Source organism: Syngnathus typhle, linkage group LG7 (assembly GCF_033458585.1).
Source record: "Syngnathus typhle isolate RoL2023-S1 ecotype Sweden linkage group LG7, RoL_Styp_1.0, whole genome shotgun sequence".
Taxonomy (NCBI): Eukaryota; Metazoa; Chordata; class Actinopteri; order Syngnathiformes; family Syngnathidae; genus Syngnathus; species Syngnathus typhle.
The window spans coordinates 3,325,731-3,345,449 of NC_083744.1; the positions used below are offsets into that span (position 1 = coordinate 3,325,731).

The 19,719-nt window shown below is 41.3% G+C and overlaps 1 protein-coding gene across 1 annotated transcript in view; it reads left to right on the top strand.

Annotated features, from left to right (window-relative positions):
* LOC133157252 (NT-3 growth factor receptor-like) overlaps positions 1-19,719 on the top strand; it is a 73,341-nt gene that overhangs the window by 11,485 nt on the left and 42,137 nt on the right. The window contains exons 4-6 of the mRNA XM_061283645.1: positions 3,765-3,836; positions 15,596-15,750; positions 17,013-17,155. Coding sequence (XP_061139629.1) covers positions 3,765-3,836; positions 15,596-15,750; positions 17,013-17,155 — 370 coding nt within the window. The remainder of the gene's footprint in view (positions 1-3,764; positions 3,837-15,595; positions 15,751-17,012; positions 17,156-19,719) is intronic.

Sequence of the window (19,719 nt, forward strand, 5' to 3'; positions counted from 1 at the left end):
CCTCACCGTGTTGCCGTTTTGATTACTTTAATTCGATGTATTCTTTCACCGATTATTCAAGATGATATATTTGGTCGGAATGTTTGCGGTTTGATGTGATTTCGCCTCATAAGATAAACAACTTTCATTAATCTGACCTGCAGGTGCTGAAGTGATAGAGACGCTTATTCATAATAAGAGTGTCGTATTTTATGAGAATCACTGATAGCAGTTTTTGAGTGAATTGTTTTTTAAATTCTGTTAATAAATGCATTTGTTTTCAAAAATCTTTTTTTGAATATCCATGCTTTACTACCTACTAAATGCCAAAGCCTTTTATGCAATGGCCTTTACATGTCGTTTATATTACTTCACACAAAGACTACATCCATTTGCTCCTGGTTCGGCCCTGCGGTCCAAATTTAGAACCCAATTCGGCCCGCAAGTCAAAAAGTTTGCCCACCCCTGGTGTAGACATTATACCCATTCACTTGTGCGCAGCGGTAAGTTAAAGGTTGCTAGTATTGACTGAGTTTGTTGCTGTGATCGTGTGCGTCTTTGACACAAAGTGAGTATATACACATTTCATTGTTACTACTGTCTACTGTTGTGCCGTTTGTCCAATCGCGGTTTGCTTCGTGTGCGCGCCGTTTGATTGACAGCTCCGGCGCACTCCTTTAAGTTTGCCTCACATCGTACGAGTAGCCGTTATGCAGCGGCACGGCGACTAATGGTTGACAGCCAATGTATTTTGCCGAGAGTATTTCATTTATGGTTATTTAGTATAGCGGAACCGTTACGCGCAATTAGTTACGTAATGTGTGCCGTCTACTCGTGTTGTGTGACGTCAGAAGTTGAGCGTTGACTTACATGCTGTATTTCTGTCTGTTGCAGAACCACCCCCTTACACAGACACACACGCGCGCGCACGCGCACACAATAATCACAAGAATCACATTCACACATCCAAAGACCAAACGTGTGCCTATACCCTTTTGCCAGTTTGCTTGTATGCCCCCATGAGCCACAGTGCCTGTTACTTTTTTGTCAATAATTCTGTAAAGCAATCCAAACTGAACCACATCTTCCCTCCTGTGTTCTGACCGACACTTGGGGGCGAAAAAAGCATAACCATCCAAGCCAACCCCTTATACTGTCATCGTTGTAACGACTGATTTGACCGACATCCAGAAAAACCAACTCAGCTGTCCAGAATGAGTTAGTGTTTATTGGAGGAGCTGCGGTGAGGTAGAGCGGGATGATCGGAGCCAGGAGCAGGGAGCGTGGCAGCAGTGGCGGGGCGTGAGGAGTTCAGCCAAACCGGGGTGGATCTTGGTGATGATCGGTGGACGTAATCAGAGGAGTCTGAAGAGCCTGGCGTGGATGAGCAAGGCGAGTACTAGGAGCACGATCAAGGAGCAAGATCGAGGAGATAGAGGCACAACCGTGGAGATGATCACACTCGTAGGGGACACTCAGGCGACGAGCAGTTGACAGCATGCTCCTTAAGAGCACTCCTTAACGAACCTGATGAGTCACACCTGGGCCCTCTGCACTCTGCTCACAGTTGCTCCCTGTGGATAAAAGAAACATGACACCCCGGGCCCTGACATATACCAGACGTCGGGAACCTACGGCTCTCAAGCCAGATATGGATCTTTTGGTGACGCTGCTAAAAAGACACCTTACACAAGTGTAAGGGTTAGTACACTCAAAAAATCGTTGGTCTTAATTAAAATACATGCATTTAATTGTATCTAGCCTATCGCGTTTTTTTAAATGGTATGGGTCTCACGGGAAATTATTTGTAAAAAATGGGCATGTAAGGCTCTGTCCGCCAAAAAGGTTCCCGACCCCAACCCTATACAGTCCTCAGGCTCCCAACAATAGCGGTAGCAGTTTGCATTATTTTATTGTAATGTTTTTCCTTATTCATGTCATGAAGGAATTGGGGCTGGGCGACCAAATGCAGCTTGGACCAGGGTTTAGTGGAGAACTCAAAAGACAGACTACAAGAAGCTCGACTAGGGACGAGTATAACTGAACAAAAGACAAGAATGACGACGACAGACGAGACGAGAGACAAAGGACATCAATGATCCGACAGGGAGTGCAGGGCAGACAGGACTTAAATACACTACAGGTAACAAGAAGCAGGTGACTGTGATTACATTGATTGTGAGGCAACACAGGAGGGGAGGGGTGACGCGAACAGAAACCATGGTAACGTAGACATAATAAAGCACCCAGTGATGAGACGTGACAATTCAGATTTATTTCAAGACTACAGTTAGACTCCACTTTGATGGTTAATGCAGTTATTGCAATTTTGTTGTTTTATCACAGTAGATTGGTCTATTTACATTTCAAAAACCAGAAGCCATTCATTTACAAATGTGATTGCACTTCAGTTTACATATTTAAATGTTCAGATATTAAAGTCAAAGTCTGCTTTATTGTCAATTTATTCACATGCCAAGACATACAAAGAGATCAAAATTTTGTTTCCTACTATCCCACGGTGACAAGACATATTACACATTCAAATAAACAACACAAAAAGTGAAAATAAGAAGGCACATACAATGAATAAATAAGAGTAATGAATAAATAAGAGCAACTCGGTGGAAATGGTGCAATTACTCTTATTTATTGTTTGTGCCTTTTTGTTTATGATGTTTTTTACTTTTGCGCTATGCTTGCTGGCTCCGTTATTTATTGTGTTATCTGTTTATTTATTATTTATTCATCACTCTTCCTATTGATTGTTAGAATTTTTGCCTTCTTGTTTTTATATTGTGTCGCGTACATGTATGTCTATCGTGTTATGTGTCTCGTCACCGTGGGATAGAGAAAAACGTAATTTCGGTCTCTTTGTGTGTTGTGACATGTGGAGAGATTGACAATAAAGCTGACTTTGACTTTGACTTTGACTTTGAATTGTGCATACAGCAGACAGTATAATAGTTCAAGGCAGCCATCATGGCCCAAAAGGCCATGATGTGATGGACGGTTTTTGCATGATTTGAATGAGGCAAAATAACTTCTTTCTCTCGAATATATTGTCATAATCATTTGTTTCAGATGTAATCTTTTTCTGTATAAAAATAAAATTTGGTGTTCAAAAAGTCTTTTTTCAAACTTGAGTCTTGAAAAAGAGGGGGTTGTTTTATAATCAGGGTCGTCTTGTATTCGGGCCAATACGGTAATTCAATTGCATTTTTGTCTTCCTTTCTATTCATGTGAAAGTAACGGACAATAATATGTAAAGTAACAACTCTGTTACAGGTAACTAAACATTTTTTCCAGTCTCAAATTGGATAGGGGGGTGGGATTAAATAATCCTATTTCTGCCCACTCCTTTTCAGACAAGTAAACTCTGCCCATTATGTGCAGTATATTGTATTCTGTTTGTACCTAGCATTTATACAGAATTACAGAAGTCAGAATTTACATGACTTTCACCTTTCTTTTTAAATGGTTTTCTTCATTTGATTTATTTATTTATAGTTTACATCAGGGGTAGGCAATTCTGGTCCTCGAGGGCCGGTGTTCTGCATGTTTTCTATGTCACCCTGTTGCAACACACCTGATTCAAATGGTCAGATAATTGTCAAGGTCTGCAGAAGCTGGATAACAATCCTGATCATTCGAATCAGGTGTGTTGCAACAGGGTGAGATAGAAAACATGCATATACACTACAAAACTAAAATATAACATTAAAATGGCAATAATGACTGAAGTAACCGCTTTTAATGTATTTCTTTTATACTCTCTCCATTAGAAACCTATCTAAGAACCGAATGCTGACTACATTGTCCTGGCAGATCTTTGAAAATCTGCAGCTCACAGAACTGTAAGTTCATACTTGTCAAGGAGTGGTTTGCATATCTCCGTCGTATTACAGAGGTTCTGGTATGGAACTCGTGTGGCGTTTGTGTGCTCTACATGTTCTACATGCATGCCTTTTTTGTGGGGTCTTCACATTTTCCCATGTCATCAAAGGTTGACCCTTATTTGTCTCTGTCCTATTAGTTCCGGTTTTCCTGTTTGCCCTGTTTGTCTTTGTCCTGTTAGTTTCTTTGTTCATGTTTGTTCCTGCCTGTTTGCCTCCATGTTAGTCCTGCCATGTTCTCCTGCCTGTTTGTTCCCCTCATCCTCTCCTCCACCACCCTTTTCCCTTCAATAAACCCTGGTCCAAGCTGCATTTGGTAACCCGGCTCCATTTCGCACGTGACATTTTAGCCATGTTAAAATCCTAATTCCTCACCAAAGACATCCTCAAAGTGGTGTTTTCATCATTTCACTCATCTTGGAGCATTCTTGCTCGTTTCTCCTCTCTAAGCACCAGCTTCGCCTGATCAAATAACAGGGCCCTCTTATATTGTGAACAGCCACCCCCATATGTCCCCAGCTTTTTTCTACACACACATCCAGCTTCTCAGAGCAGCTGTGCCCGCAACTTGAATTATTACACGAATGTTCTGATTTTGGTGCATTGAGTAAATGATCAAATGTTTCCAGTACCTCCTGCAATGTGCAAGTACTAATCATTGCTTTTTGGTGCATTAACTGAGCTTTAATCTTACATAATTTCGAGATGATTATGAGGGACCGGTCAATGACTGTATCTCAAGTCTACCAACGAATGTGAAATAATGAATAAAAAAAAACAAATGTAAAGCGGAGGCTGGGTTTTAGTTTTAAGGCATCTTACTTCCAGGTTAAAAATTAGCCACCAAAATAACCCATATTTCATAAAAAATTAGAAGGTCAATGTACCGAAAGTAATATATAATCTTAATCATGCTCATACTTTATGGAGGAATGACAGTCAAAATTAAAAAAATAGACGATTTTAATTTTAATTAAAATATGTACAGTATTTTTCGGACTAAAAGTCGCTCCGGAGTCCAAGTCGCATCAGCCATAAAATGCACAATAAAGCGGAAAGAGCATATATAAGTCGCACCGGAGTTTAAGTCGCATTTTGGGGGAAATTTATTTGAGAAAATCCAACACCAAAAACAGACATGAACCACCAACAACAGGCTAAACGATACGGTATGCTAACGTGACATTAACACAAACAAGGAGCTGAGAACAGGCCTGATGCAACATTAACAGTTATTCAAATAACTATAACATAAATAACACGTTTATCAAACCATTTGTGTCACTCCAAATCATTAAATCCATCGATCGAATTCTTCGTCCTTTATGTAAACAACGGCGTGTGTGCGGCGCGCCACTGACGTCGGACTCGCCGTCAGTTGCAGTTCAAATTATTCCACAGGCCCATATAACAATATATAAACTATATATCAAATAACAATACTATAAACAACAATTTTATCGAACCAACCGTGTCACTCCAACTCTTTAAATCCATCGGAATCTTCGTCTTGTGTCACTTAAAAAAAAAAAAAAAAAAACACAGCTGATGACACCGGAACTACGTGCGCTGCTGACATCAGAATAGATATATCAAATAAATGTAATGTAAACAACAATGTTAACAAACCATCCATGTCACTTCAAATCATTAAATCCATTGGGATATTCATCCTGTGTCAATAAAAAAAACACACACACAGCTGTTGACGCCGGAACTACGTGCGCTGCTGACGTCAGACTAGATATATCAAATAAATGTAATATGAACAACAACTTTAACGAACCATCCGTGTCACTCCAAATCATTAAATACATCGGAATATTCGTTCTCTGTGTGTCATGGAAGCAGAGGCGTAGCCAGGACTTTTTCCAGTAGGGGCGCGCGCCCACAGGAAAAAAAAAAAAAAATCGAACATCACCCACGCCGTTCGCTGATCGCTAAAACAACATCCGGGTCCGGGAGGCAAACGGTGAATGGATAACATTGCGCACATAGAATAGCGCAAGCACATTTGTGCAAGACCGAAAGAAAAAAACGGCATGAAAATGAAGAATCGAAAAAGCTCGATTTTTTTTCAACCGGGGCGCAGGGAGTCCTAACCGGGGCACCGCCCCGGCTTGGCTACGCCTCTGCATGGAAGGAATGGAGCGAGGCGACCAAATGCAGCTTGTACCAGGGTTTATTGGAGAATTCAAAGACAGACTATAAGAAGCTCGACTAGGGACAAGACTAATCGAACAAAAGACAAGCTAAAGACAGGAACGACGACGACAGACGAGACGAGAGACAAGAACAATCCGACAGGGGTGTAACACGTCGACAGGACTTATATACGCGACAGGTAACGAGAGGCAGGTGACTGTGATTAGTACATAGATTGAGAGTAGACACAGGAAGGGTGGGGCGAGCACACAGATATATACGGAAGAGGATTAGGGCCAGTGAAGACTTCCGTAGACAAGACGTGGGTTTGGTAACCGGCCCTTTATTTCACAAAACTCAACATATGAGTGTATGCTCAAAGCAAGCGCCCTGGATCGCTTAACTTTGTGATTAAAAAAATAAAAGTAATTTAATTACAATACCACGCTCATAACTAATATCTTAGGAGTTGTACTAGGTTCATCTTCTTTTTTCTTTTTCAATTACTTCACTGGTTCTTCTATATCAAACAATTTATTCTAGGTTTATTTACCTGACATGTTTTGGTGTAAATAAACCTAAAATAAATTGTTTGATATAGAAGAACCAGTGAAGTAATTGAAAAAGAAAAAACAAGATGAACCTAGTACAACTATTACGAAGAAGTTATGGAGAGAACTGCGTCAAAGAATTTCGCCTCCTCGAAAAGCTGACAAAAAAACGAGCGCGGTACAGGAACCACCTGAGGTTCAATCTACGCTGCCGGGATGAAGAAGTAACGCCGGCCAGCCTGACAATCAAGAACCCAATTCCGACCAGGAATGCGGAAAGGATTATAAAGAGAGTGCGGATGGTTCTGGCCAAAGAAAGGATACGCTGCACAAACAACAAACTCAACAAACTCAACAATATCAACGATGAACTACAGCGACGGACGGAACAATTCAAACACCGGTATGTCCTGGACAATGACACGGAAACAACACTACACGAACATTTAGATAATATACACGAACAGGAATTTGCCGCCACAAAAAACCGACACATCGGGAAATTGGACAGACTCATTGCACAAAAGAAGGCACAACCGGACCACACACATGTTGTGTGCTCACCTTATACCTTTATTAGGTAATGCACTCTGAATTTAATCAGGACCCGAACCGATGTCTTCAATCACTTTTATTCACGGAACAGAGGGCCATCAACTTGCCGCTCTGGCTGCATATATATTTCCTTCACGTCACTTCCCCCACTACGTCATCACGTAGGCCCACAGTACAATATCAGTACATGACATCCCCCCTTTCCTTAGAAATAAACTGTACCATCACATACCAATATTGACCATGTAATTTACATCATCATCTTTTGCTAACCGAACATTGTATTGTCTAACTTTTCTTATGTAACCCATAAACATTTTTTCTTTTAAACAGTGAACGACATATTCAGACACAACCCTTTACTTTTACTTTGTCACAAAATCTTTGAACTTTGCTGGTATCTTTTTGACTCTCTGGGGCCTCATTTCAGGTTCCTGAGCTCCCTCTTGTGGTGTCTGGTTGTAACTGTCCACATTTCTGCTCAGTACATTTTCCTCCCCTTCAGCAAAAGTCTCCGGTGTGTCCTGTCCTTCAGTATTCTCATATGATTGGTATTTCTTCACGTGAGTGGTATTCCGGTGGTAGCGAGCTCCAGTTGGGGATTCAATTACCACTTGACTTCCAGTTTTACTCACGACTCTATGTGGGGTTGGATTGAATGGTGTTGTGAATTTGTCCTGTTTGTCCTGTTGTACCAGTACTGTGTCTCCAATGTCCACATTTGATCGTCGTTCATCAGCATAAAGCTTTGCTTTCCCTTTTTGTTCAGCATCCCTGTCACGAACATCTAGAGCCGTTGTTTTGGACCCAGAGAGGTCAGGCAACTTTCCTCTCATTTTCCTGTTGAAAAGAAGTTCCGCTGGACTTTTCCCTGTCGTGGGGTGTTCAATGCTCCTGTAAATAGTTACATATTTTCTCAGTTCACGTTTCCAATCCAGCCCTTCTGCCTGTGCAATCCTGATTCTCTTCATCAGTGATGCATTTTGACGTTCCACTTCTCCATTGGCTTTCGCCCATTTTGGTGTTGTTCTCACATGTTTGATTCCATTTGTTTCACAGTATTCCCTGAACAAGTCAGATTTGAACTGTGGTCCATTGTCCGACTTGATCGTCACTGGTAGTCCATGCCTACTGAAAATGTCCTCAATACAGTCAATAACTTTGTCCGTAGTTGTAGACGTCATTATTTCATACTCATAGTAGCGACTGTAATAATCTACTAAAACAAATATAGACTGATTGTTTGGTAGTGGTCCTAACAGATCTACAGCCACGTCTTGCCATGGTCGATCTGGTAAGATTGTGTTCCTCAAAGGCTCAGGTGGATATGGTCTGGCCACTATTTGACATCCATGACAAGCTTTACAGTATTTTTCCGCTGCCTTATCCATGCCAGGCCACCACACTTTTGTTCTGAGATGTTGTTTTGTCCCTACAATTCCTAAGTGTCCTTCATGAGCTAATGCAAGTGCTTTTGCTCTGAGTTTTTCTGGTAAAACTATGCGGCTTCCACGTAACACAATGTATCCAATCACACAGAGTTCATTTACAATGGGTGCATATTGTTTACATTTTTCGAAGTGTCCAATTTCAATTGCATTTCGCACCTTCGTCAGCTCTGGATCTACAGCAGAGGCTTCTTCTACCTCTCGTGTGGTAAGCGCCTTTGGTGTTGCATTAGCTCAGTGCTTCTCAAATAGTGGGGCGCGTGTGACCCTGGGGAACAGGCTTTTTTTTTGGCAGTACTAGAATAAAGTGTAATTGCGCGTTTACTACAGCAGGGGGCAGTGGCGCTCTCATTGTTACTTCTGTCACGTTTGCGACAGTGCAACATTTTACGACTTACAAGACAAGTTAGGATAGTCACGGTGGGGAGGGGGGGCGCGAATAGTTTTCTTCTTGCTAGGGGGGGGCGTAACAGAAAATAATTGAGAAGCACTGCATTAACTGCAATGAATCTCACATACTCTTCAGATTCATGTTCATGTATTCCCTTTGTCCCTGTGTCTGACAACAACCTAGATAAAGAATCAGCAATATTTTGTTTTCCTGCGATGTGCACCACCCGAAAGTCATAAGGTTGAAGTCTGAGGACCCATCGCTCTATACGAGCACATGGTTTGGATCTTTTACTGTATATGACTTCTAATGGCTTGTGGTCTGTGATTAAGTCAAACCTACGTCCGTACACATATGGATGTAGCCTTTCGCATGCCCAAACTAATGCTAGGGCCTCCCTTTCTGTTTGTGAGTATCTGCGTTCACAATCTGTCAGACTACGACTAACGTAGCACACTGGTACCTCCTCAGAATCTTGTTCTTGTACAAGCACTGCACCTAACCCTACAGGACTTGCATCTGCGATTATTCTGGTAGGAGCTTCTTTGTCAAAATAAGCTAAAGTACCTGCCCTGGCTAGTTCAGTCTTTAAAGTCTGAAATGCTCGTTTTTGTTCTGGTCCAAACACAAATGTAGTCTCTTTCCTGGTCAATCTCCTCAGTGGTTCAGAGAGCGTTGCAAACTGGGGTATAAATCTACTGCTGAATCCTACCAGTCCTAGGAAACTTCTCACTTCAGCTGCCGTTTTTGGTTCTCTGGCATCCTTAACAGCTCTCACTCTCTCCTCAGTTGGTCCAATGCCTTTCTGGGTCAACAATATGCCCATGAAAACAAGTCTGTCCATGTTTAATTGGCATTTTTCCACATTCAGTGTTAATCCGCATTCTGAAAGTCTTTTCATGACTGCGTGCAGGCGCTTGTCATGTGTTACCTGGTCTGGAGCGTGTATGATCACGTCATCTGAGATGTTCTCCACACCCTCGATGCCTGCTAGTGCATTGGCTATCTTGTGCTGGTATTGCTCACTAGCGGACGAGACTCCAAATATCAGTCTTTTGTACCTGTAAACACCATTATGCACAGCAAACGTTGTTATTTCTCTGGCCTCTGGGGTTAGCTCTAACTGATGGTAGCCCCATTTGAGATCAAGCTTACTGAATATTGCAGAACCATTCAGACCTTGCAGTATTTCATCCACTGTAGGGATAGGGTATCTCTCCCTCACAATAGCCTCATTAGCTTTTCTCATGTCTAAACACATCCTAATGTCTTTGTCATGTTTCTTTGGGAGAATCACTACCGGATTTACCCAGGGAGTAGGACCTTCAACCTTCTCCACAATGTCCATGTCCATCAGTTCCTTGATTTTCTTCTCGACTGCATCCCGCAAATGATAGGGTATCCGTCTCAGTGGTTGAGCGACTGGTTTCACATTTGGGTCTATGTACAGTGAGATTTGTTTGGTGTTTAATTTCCCTACTCCTTTGAACACATTTGAATACTGTTGTTGCAGAATACTTTCAATATCTGTGATTGCTGCAACATTTTCACCTATTTTTAGTACTCCAAGCTTAATAGCTGTCTTTTTACCAAGGAGTGGTTCACCATTACCTCTAATCACAATGAATTCAGCTTCTTCAGTCTTGTCACCTATCTCGATTACACATTTGAAAGCACCTTTGACAGATAGTGTCTGGGTTGAGGAATATGCATACATATTTCTCTGCTCTTTGGGCACATATGATTCACATTTTATGTTTTCAGCTTTTAGCTTCTCCCAAACATTTTCTCCCATGACATTACTCGTTGCCCCAGAGTCTACTAACATTTTTAACTCAACTCCCCCTACACAAAATATTAGTCTTTCAGGCATTTCACAGTCTTTCACCATAAATGCATAGTCATTGTGCACAGTCTCTACAGCATTAACGTTTTGCTTCTTTTGTCCTTTGGTACGACACATTTTTGAGAAATGGTCCTTACCGTTGCATTTATAACATGTTTGTCCACGTGCTGGGCATTTGGGATCCTTACCCATGTGGTCAGTGTAGCCACACCTGTAGCACTGCTTCTCTGCTTTATTGTCATCACAATTCTTCAATTTACCTTTTGGCCTTGTGAACTTTCCTTTTTTCGTTGTGATACGGCTGATCGTGTCCCCCTCTTTCTTGATACTGCTCCCATTCATTGCTGCTAGTTGCTCTTCCACTCGCTCACATTGCGATGCCAACTCCAACGTGCGAGCCAAAGTCAAACCAGGTCCATCCTCGAGAAGCTTCCTCTTCACGTATTCAGAACAGCATCTGCTCAGGATAGCGTCCCTTATTTGATTGTCCTTGTCTCCTTGAAAGTCACAGTCCTTCGCAGCCTGACGTAAACGTGTACCAAACTGTTGCACCGTCTCTCCCTGATTTTGGAACAACTTGTGGAAGGATTGGCGCGCGTACGCTGCATTCACTTGGGGAACAAAGTAGGTGTCAAGTGCCCTTTACTGCTGCCGCGTAGTCGGTCACCTCACCCGTGTTTGGTAAAGTGAAGAAAACATCCTGCTCGTCCTGTCCCGCCAAATGCAAAAGTAGAGCGCGTCGTCTTTGTTTAGTAGCATTGGTCGTATCCTCGTTCATTATCAGTCCTTTACCGTCAGCATACAACTCGGAAGATGTTAGCCATCGTGTCCATCTTGGCCCGAGAGTAGCTGGACCAGCGTAGCAAGCAAACGGTTGTAGCTCCGACTTCGCCATGGTAGCTCAAACTTAAACTTGCTCACGAAAATCGTCGTCGTTATCTCCTCTTTTTTAGAAGGTGGACATCATCCTCGTCGCCATTGTTGTGTGCTCACCTTATACCTTTATTAGGTAATGCACTCTGAATTTAATCAGGACCCAAATCGATGTCTTTAATCACTTTTATTCACGAAACACAGGGCCATCAACTTGCCGCTCTGGCTGCATATATATTTCCGTCACTTCCCCCACTACGTCATCACGTAGGCCCACAGTACAATATCAGTACATGACAACACACATCAACGAAAAATTGATTCACAACATGTCACGCCATAAACTCACCAAGGCAGAACGCAGCATATTAGCAAAAGGACTGAACTACGCGATCACACCCAAAAACATACCCCACGATGATTTCATTTTAGCCACGGAGTTAGCATGCGAAAAAATACATAACCCAGGACAAAAGCAGCACTACGCAATGAAGTTGCAGGTATATTAAAAACGGCTAAATCACCATCCAGTAATATTACAAAACAGGAAGCAAACGCAATGATCACACTAGCAAAAAATAAAGACATTACAATCCTCCCGGCAGACAAAGGCAGAACAACTGTGATTATGGACACGGACACTTACGAAGAATCAATGCAACAGTTACTACAGGACCACGCCTACGAAGTAATAAAAAAAGACCCAACAGAAGACAAGAAAAATAAACTCGAAGCATTACTCAAACCACTACTCATGGAAAATAAAATAGACAAACAGGCATACAATCACCTAATACCTACAGCAAACATCATCCCCAGAATCTATGGCACACCAAAAATCCATAAACCAGGTACACCTCTCCGCCCCATTGTAGACAGCATAGGGTCAGTTACATACAACCTTTCAAAAGCACTCACAGAAATAATAAAACCACTACTAGGACACACGGATCAACATTGCAAAAACTCAAAACAACTTGCCACGGAACTCACATAAAAGTACAGAAAGATGAAAGGCTCATATCACACGACGTCATTTCACTCTTCACAAAAACGCAGACACAGCCCACCATACACATAGTACATGACAGACTATCAGCAGACAGGACACTCAAGAAACGCACAAATCTAACAGCACAAGACATCACCCAACTACTTCATTTCATCGCCACCTCCACATACTTTCAATACAGAAACACAATATACAGGCAAAAAGAGGGATTCCCTCTTTCTGCCATCATGTGCAATTTTTTTTATGGAGGATTTAGAACAGAAGGCACTCTTAACAGCCCCAGACACATACAAACCCACGCTATGGAAATGTTACGTTGACGACATTCTGGAAAAAACAAAAACAGGACATACACAACACCTCACAGACCATCTCAACACCATAGACACCACCGGCAACATCAAATTCACTCATGAAGAAGGAACAGATCGATCCATAGCCTTTTTAGACATCAACATACACCACACAGACAACGGTGACATAAAAACAAAAGTAAACAGAAAACCCACACACACCGACCAATACCCCCTCTGGACATCAGAAAATCCCACTATACACAAACGGTCAGTAGTCAGAACACTATACAAACGTACAACAATAATCACGGATCCGGAGGACATAACACGGGAAGAAAAATACATACAACACGCACTCAAAAAATGTCAGTATCCACAATGGGCAATAACCAAAGGTGCATAACAGGTAAAAAACAAAAAATACAAAACACTGGAGCAAAGAAAGAAACAAACACGGAAACAAGAACCCAGCGGAATGGTGACGTTGCCGTATGTGAGAGGAATTACGGAACGCATCAAAAGAGCCACGAAAAAATACAACATAAGCACGCCTATCAAACCACATACAACACTCCGTCAGATACTGATCCACCCAAAAGACAGTCAATCTGGAAAGTAAATGCAATTCCATATACAAGATTCCATGCAAATCATGCAATAAATCATATATTGGGGAGACAGGGAGGAACTTCATCACAAGAAAAACGGAACACAAGAAGGAATGTGAGAAGGAGACAGCAACAAGACAAACAAGAGCAATAAAACTACAAGCAGAACAGGAACACTACAAGTCAGCCATCACCGACCACTGTAAAAGAGAAAACCACATCATGGACTGGGAAAAGGCCAGAGTCATCTGCACTGGAAGAAGAAAACAAACATCAGCGTTGGACCAGGGAGGCCATTGAGATCCGCAAGCGGGGCCCGAGGACCATCAACAGGGACGAGGGAGCCTACATGCTCTCTACAACCTGGAACAGCATTTTGGAGAGGTGAACTGACAGCAGAGGGCGTGACTCACCTGTCAAATCTGACAGGTGAGCCACGCCTTCATCCATCAGCTGATAAAGACGCGTCACAACCACATCAGTGACACTCTGATGAAGGCGGAAGAACCCGCCAAAAACATGTCAGGTAAATAAACCTAAAATAAATTGTTTGATATAGAAGAACCAGTGAAGTAATATCTTAGGACATGGTACAATTTGAGAGTTGACCAAGTTGCCAAGCAACATGTAACTTGCACCCCATTATTATGATGACTGCTTTGTTTGTGACTGGTGCTCCAACCCCAAGTCCTATCAGAATGTGGAAATGCTCCTCACAGTGAAAAAAAAGTAAACTAGTACTGATCCGTTTTTCCGCTAATCATACTATAATGTTGTTTGGCGGTCATGTAGTAAGGAGACATACTGTGTACAGGTGAGTGTATATCAGGGCCCGGCTCTGTCCCAACCCCCTGTCCACACGTGATTGCAAAACATTCCAATGGGCTGAAGTCATAATCCGACGTCAGCATTTGTCAAATTACTCAAAACCTGCAATATGAAGGGTGCTTGACTTGAATACAGCCTCTGTGGTGTGGAAATCAAAAGATGCTTTAGTCGCTGAGAGAATATGCACACTGAGATTTGTGAGGGAGCATTCTCGTTTTGACTTTGCTCCAGCCAAAGTGCGTACTGTAAAACGATAGGAGAATCTGTGAAGCCCAAACAGTGCGCAGCAGCGCAACTTTTCTGACACAAGCACGCCTGAGAATATGCTCCACGCTATGAATTATGTTAATACACCACCAACGCTCTGTACAAAACATTGTCATTATTGGTTAGGGTTTTCTTTCGAAATTGGCCCTTGCAGCGTGTTGGGGGGGGGGCTTGCTGTGGTAGTTACCTCGATGTCTAGTATACTCAATTGGGTGACTGCCTTCACCTCCATAGGCCTGTAATTGTTAAATGAACTAAATAAATAAATGTGGTCCGTGCATCATTTCGATTTTTCTTCTCTTGAAACGTGCATGCGCAATTGTCAAAAAACACCTGGAAGAAGTTGCTGGTACTTATATAGTTTTTAAAATGATTAGCTGACCAGCAAGATGCAACACCTGTGACGTTTCTTATGGACGCCCGAACTTGATCGACAACTTTGCCATAAAAGTGCAATATCAATAAAGGTTTGTTTAGCTTTTGTTTTAGCTTTTGTTCATTTTTTCTAGCTAAACTAATTACTTACTCCCAATCAGGCCATAGATGTTAATTTGGCCAGTGTCCCTTACAACAGACCAGACCACAGCACAGACACTTGAGAGACCTCATACACGTGTCACAGCATGAAGCTGGTGAGGTGAATCGCAAAGACTTTTGTGATGCTGTATTTGAAAATGTCTGTGTTGGTGCTTCATACATAACTTTCACACAATAATAACCATACAAAATAATGAAAGGTGGCACTACTGGAATATACTATACATGTACAAGAATGGCAAGAATAGAATGAAAGATGACTTGAAAGATGTGCTCTCCTAATATATAATATTTTTTTCTTGTTCTCTGACTGCACCCATTTTTACACTTATTCTTTTGTTTTCTTATTTATTTCCATTATAGACATTTAGAAGATGTGATCCTTGATTGTGAGTGTGGGATCCGATGGTTGCAGCTATGGCAACAGAGGGGAGATGTGGGGCTAAGTAGCCAACGATTATACTGTGATAATGGCTCAAAGAAGATACTGCTACAAGAAATGAACATAAGCAAATGTGGTAAGTTTACATAGTACCTGACAGTACATGTGTTATGTGGGTCCTAGCTCAATATACAGTTGCAAGAAAAACTCTGGTATGTGAACCTACAGAAATAAATTTGCTTTCTGCGTAAACTGGTTATAAAAAGTGATCTGGTTGTGATCTGCTGCTAGTCACAACAATTAGTCTGCTTGAACGCAAACACAAGTATATATATATATATATATATATATATATATATATATATATATATATATATATATATATATATTTTATTGGTCACACCGTGGAACCATTGTCAGTGCAGTGGAGAAATTAGTACAGACATTTTTCCATCGTTGCGGTTTCATTGCACTTTTTTGGGAACGTGGTAACAATGGAACCTGTCTTCAGAACCTTCTCTGACTGGGCTTTGATATCACTATCATCTGATTGGCCAACAGATGTAGGCGTTCTTTTAAGAAATGAGAGTAAGAACTCCACTGCACACAGCTAGCCTGTGAGATAGAGCCAAAGCCGCCACCTAGTGGATTTTCTTGTTTATATGCGAGAGCTTCTGTGCATTCAATGGGCTGTAATTTTTGACATTGCCACATCATGCCGCACCGCTTCATATTTTGAATCTTTGCAAAACCAGTGGCTGAACCTCTGGACCTTAAAATCTTATGGCAGTTTGTTGCTCACTGTCTAATGTTAAAAAAGTCAAAGGAATGACCCAGGTCACTGGATGATTCAAAGAGAATGTGCAAAGACGGATGGTTGAATGGTCTCTGTTTTTGCAACATTGTATAATAGAAAAGACCAGAATAAAACAGAACAGAATGTGTTTGTCAATGTATAGCAGGCATACAACGAAATTAGAATTTTTTTCTTCTGGTATTCTGTTGTGATGTTCAAATTATACCTCAAGCCAAGACCAATGAAGTTCTGGTGGCTATACTGTTGTTCTGACATGCAAGATTTTGGCAACAGCAAGAAAAAAGCAAGGAAAAAGTAACACCAAACTGGAGAGCTACGGGCCGCTGCAACCATACATGCCGCCATCTCGGAAAAATAGATTAGTTTAGGTGTTGTTTTGCTGGCAAAAGTATTAGCATCAGCGGTGCTAAAAACTGTGGAACATAATTTGATATAAAATAGTTATTTCTCAATGTGGGATGTTTTTCCTAATGAACAAATGCACTTGAATTAGGGGTATGGTTGCCAATAATTATGCAGGGCAGGGCAGTGCACATGCATGCATGCCTGTTATGTATGTTTATATATCTACTTCTTTGCAGACCTTCCAGACATCGCCACAAGCCATGTCAACTTCACAGTTACAGAGGGCGACAGTTTAACTACAACATGTAACGGCTCTGGGTCCCCAATACCTAAGGTGGACTGGTTCGTTACTGGTTTGCACTCCTTTGAGTCACAAGAGGTAGGGGTGATGCAAAGAAACTTTTTTTGCACCTATGAAAGTGTTATTCAGTATTAGAATTTGCTGTAACAGAAACACTCCAACATTCAAGTCAAACCTTAACTGAAACTTGACCAATGCCTCCAGTCTAATAATTTATATCAATATACAGCATGTACAGTATATACAGTAAAATTGGTATAGCATGTATTACTGCCAGCCACAAAATCTTTACCATTTGCGCAAAATAATGATATACATTATAAGTGCTCAATAACATATTCTGCACCTAGAAAGATCATTAACTAGCAGTGCGTTAGTCTGCATGCCAATCGAATGTATGCGTACAAACCTGTGATTCATGAATATCTTCGTACTAGAATTTGTGCGTATTACACAAACGAATTTAGAGCACTTTCAGACCATCCCTACGCAGAAATGATAATAGCTCATCATTCAAAATAAATGTCCAACACACATTGTTTACCTCAGATGCACAATGTATTAAAACTACATGAGTCATCATATACCGTAATTTTCAGACTATAAGCTACACCGGACTACACCAGCTAAAATTCGGGGATATTTGAGTTTTTTTCTTATACGTATAAGCCGCACCGGACTATAAAACGCACGTGCGCATGAGTTATTTACAAAAAGAAAGACAGTACACAGACAGCCTTTTTAAAGTTTTAATAACATACGTTAATATGTCTTTCTAAACGCTGTCTGTGACGCAGCTGTAGTACCGCAGCAACACGGAGGTGTGCATGTGAGTTATTTACAAAGAAAGACTGTACACAGAAAGCCTTTTTAAAGTTTTAATAACATACCTTAACATTTCTTTCCAAACACTGCCTGTGACGCGGCAGTAATACCGCAGCAACATGGAAGTAACACAGTACTAATAGGGCTGGATTAAAAAAAAACATACCGGTAAAAGTCACTGAGACACGGTGGTAACACAGCAGCAACACGATAGCACAGCACTAACAGGGCTGGTTAAAAAAACACACCAGTGAAAGTAAAAAAAAAGAGCTTCATCGTCTTCATCTTCCTTCATCAAAGTCTTCCTCCCCAGTGTCCGATTGGAATAGCGTTAGCTATCCTTCGCCACACACTTGCTCAGTCTCTTTCGTCGTCGCTTTTATGCATTTTTTCTAACATTTTCCACGATGAGGGTCTGTTCATGCTAATTTTATTCATGCACGAAGCGCTAGATTACATTAAACTAGCGAGCGACACTTATAGCTCCAGAGTAGACGTGACTGGGAAATAAAGAAAAGGGTGACGCTACACAATGTCATCAACATCGACTGCCTTTAACTTAAAAGCGGCATCATATGCATTTCTTTTGTCCCCCATAATGACGGTTTGTATATAAAACCTTCCTTTCAGTAATGTCCGTCTTGATCTCATTCAGTCTCTTCTTTGTGTGAATCATACGGCACTATTTACCTGGCGGATGTACATGCGATCAACACACCACTTTTCTCCCCAGTGACGTGTCACATATCCCTCCACCCAGCAAAGCAGTGCCGCACAACAGCGGTCCACAGCCTTTTTATGAGTGTATAAAAGTGATCAAGTCATCAGAAAAATCACGGAAAAAATCCTTTATAAGACCCACCGGACTATAAGCCGCAGGGTTCAAAATTTGAGAAAAAAGTCACGGTTTATAGTCCGAAATTTACTGTAATCAATAGTAATCATTTCAATATTGGTTTGATAATCAAGAACTCGCTGATACAATTACGGTTGGTTAAATGTCCTAAAGAACTTTGAAGGACTTCTCATCACTTTTATTGTCTTGCCATTCAAGTGTAAGTATGTGGTTTTATGTCATGATCAGTCTTTTGATTTGATTTTGATTAGAACTTAGTTTCATGTATTCATGTACTCCTTGTGTCCCTTTTAACAATATCTGTCTCGTTAGGTTATTGCATCCATCTGTGATTGTTAACACTTATTACCCAATCAGCTCCCTCCTTTGTGTCTTGTCCAAGTGTTTCATTGTGGTCTCATCAGTTCTTCTGTAGTTATCTGTCTCCTTTCAGTCCTTGTTGATTCATTGTCCCTGTTAAATCTTGTTTCCAGTTGGTGTTTTGTTTGGTAGTTCTCTGTGTCCAAGCAAAGCCGTTTCCTCGTGTTTGTTCCATTAGTTTGATTCTTGTTGTTTGGTCTTGTGTTTATTTAGCATTTTTGATGCTCCTTTGTACCTTGCCTTCTTGTTCTTTTAAATAAGTTACATTTTGAGAGCGCACCTGCCTCATCTCCCTGATTCGCTACAAATGGGTTTTCAACCATGCTGATCGCTGACGCTTGTGCATTGTATGAGTAAATCCGGCTATTGGTCTCATTCTGTATCAGTGCCAAAACCTTACAGAGCTCCACACAGGGATACACAAAGCAGCTGGAGTGAAATGACATGTAGACTCCATTGCTTTCTTTTCCTTGCGGCGTCTGTACGGAGGCTGCAACACATTCTTTCCAGAGTCGGTGTAAATTAGGTGTAATGTTTTAAAATTCATTACACATGCACGTTACACACCAACATTTCCTGACATTTACAATTCTATCAAAAC